This window comes from Protobothrops mucrosquamatus, unplaced genomic scaffold (assembly GCF_001527695.2).
Source record: "Protobothrops mucrosquamatus isolate PMUCROS unplaced genomic scaffold, P.Mucros_1.0 scaffold21, whole genome shotgun sequence".
Classification (NCBI taxonomy): domain Eukaryota; kingdom Metazoa; phylum Chordata; class Lepidosauria; order Squamata; family Viperidae; genus Protobothrops; species Protobothrops mucrosquamatus.
Window position 1 is genome coordinate 1,869,634 of NW_015386406.1, and position 2,051 is coordinate 1,871,684.

The 2,051-nt window shown below is 45.1% G+C and overlaps 1 protein-coding gene across 1 annotated transcript in view; it reads left to right on the forward strand.

The window, feature by feature from the left end:
* The first annotated feature begins 643 nt into the window (after positions 1-643).
* Positions 644-2,051, forward strand: part of ITGB8 (integrin subunit beta 8) — a 32,419-nt gene continuing 31,011 nt past the window's right edge. The window contains exon 1 of the mRNA XM_015810793.2: positions 644-773. Within this exon, the coding sequence (XP_015666279.2) occupies positions 644-773 (130 nt within the window). The remainder of the gene's footprint in view (positions 774-2,051) is intronic.

Below are 2,051 nucleotides of genomic sequence, written 5' to 3' on the forward strand. Positions count from 1 at the left end.
AGCGGCTGGAGACACGTCCACGCCCCGCTCTCCACCCACTCTCCGTCGTCCCTCCCTCTCGTCTCTTCAGTTTTGCTCTAACCTGCTGAAAGGGAAGGGAAGAGAGCAGCCGGCCGGGAGCCCCACCGGCATCAAACGAGCCTTTCGATGCCCAAGCACCCGCGCCATTCTTCGACAATTTCTCCAACCCACCGGGGATCAGAGAAGAGAGACCTTGGCACAGATACGCTTTCGATCTTCACCTTCCTTTCTTTTTTCTAATTCCTCTGCTAGAAATTTGGTTTTGGTTGCCAGAACAGCGGACGTCGGAGGACAGGCGGACAAAAGGCTTTTGTCAACAGGCGGCGGCAGCGGCATCCAAGAAAGTTAAGCGGAACGCCGAGGCGGATGGAGAGTTTCTCTGGAAAAGTAGGGCGCCGCTTCTGCCGTCCTCGTCCTGCGATTTCGGCCAAGGGATGGCCCTGCTCGCCCTAACATGCAGCTGCGCTGCCGTTCCGGCTCCATTGCTTCCTACCTGCGTCTCGGTGGGGCTGATAGTTCATCCTCCTGCCGCCTCCGCCGTGGTCTCTGCAGGGTTGGCGACTCCGCGACGAGCTTCTGCGCCGAGACCATGTTCGACCTCCGAGGGGAACAAAACTGCATTATGTGGATCTCACTCCTGGCTTTTCTAACGGTCGGGCTCGTCTCGCTGCACAAATGCCAGCGGCATCCCGGCCCGGTCCTGGGAATGAGTCGTATGCTCGCGGTGATTGTGCCAGGCTCGGGGCAGCGCCGTAAGTTTGTCCTTCCCAACCTGAATCGCATCATGTTTCCTCCCCCTTCTTCCCTCTCTTCTGTCTGTCTGTCCACACGTAATCCTTGAGATGCACCTGGCTGGCTACTTGCAGTTGTATCCGCATCAGCCTCGTTATAACATAGTGGAACTTGATCCAAACACGCATTAGATCGAGCTTTAGTTAAATTGAACCTGATTTTGAGTTTGCTTTGAGTGTAGCTCTAATGTAAAGTTACAGTTATATGAATTGATGCAAGCATTGTCTCTTTTATACACTTCTAAATATAATGAGGAAGGCAGGAGTGACTGATCTAAAGTAAGCTGAATTTAGAAGAGACACAAGCTTTGAGTATATTCTTTGGAAAGTAATCCTAAATAATGCTGAGTGTTTTGAATTTGGGGGTCCTAATAGTTGCTTATCCTGACTTTGGAGACATTGGCAGTGGTTTCAGGGTTTTTTTTTTTGGTTTTTTTTTGCCAGATGGGTTGAATGAGTTGAATAGGATCTCCTGCTTGAGCAGGAGGTTGGACTAGAAAATGCCAAGGTCTCTTCCAACTCTGATGTTCTAAGTTCAAGGCATCTTTCAAATGTATATAAAATCTGTTATCAGGATTTAAGGCACAACCTTACACATGGTCAGAAACATTGGTTCAGCTAGTTCAGTACTAGATGGTTGTGTACTGTTAGCAGTTTGGCAGATTTCAGAAGGCCAGCCTTTCTCAGTCCTGCTTACAGATACAAACAACTGAAATTTAGACTTCTGGAAAATAAACAGTCTGATGAGTTTAACTATTTGCAGTTCATGTTCATGTTTTCCTTCAAATATAAATTTTTTATTGTTTTCAACATAAAAAAAACAACACATCACAGATACATCACAATTGAAAAAACCCCTACCCCCCACCCCCCACCCGGACTTCCCAAACCTAATCCCAGGATACTATTCAACTAAAAGTAAACTAATATTAATATCCCTAACTCCACAAAGTGTTATTCTACATAAGTAGGTGAAATATATATATATATATATAAAAAAATTTTTTATCTAAAAACCTAACTTATATTCCACCATTCTTTGCTTATTTTGAATATAAACAATCCATCTTCTCCATATTGATAAAAATTGTTCATTTGAATGATCCTTCAAATAAGCCGAAATCTTTGCCATTTCAGCAAGATGCGAAACCTTCAATCTCCAGTCCTCCATTGTAGGTAAAACTTTACTCTTCCAGTTTTGAGCTATCAACAAACGGGCAGCAGTTAAACAATACAACA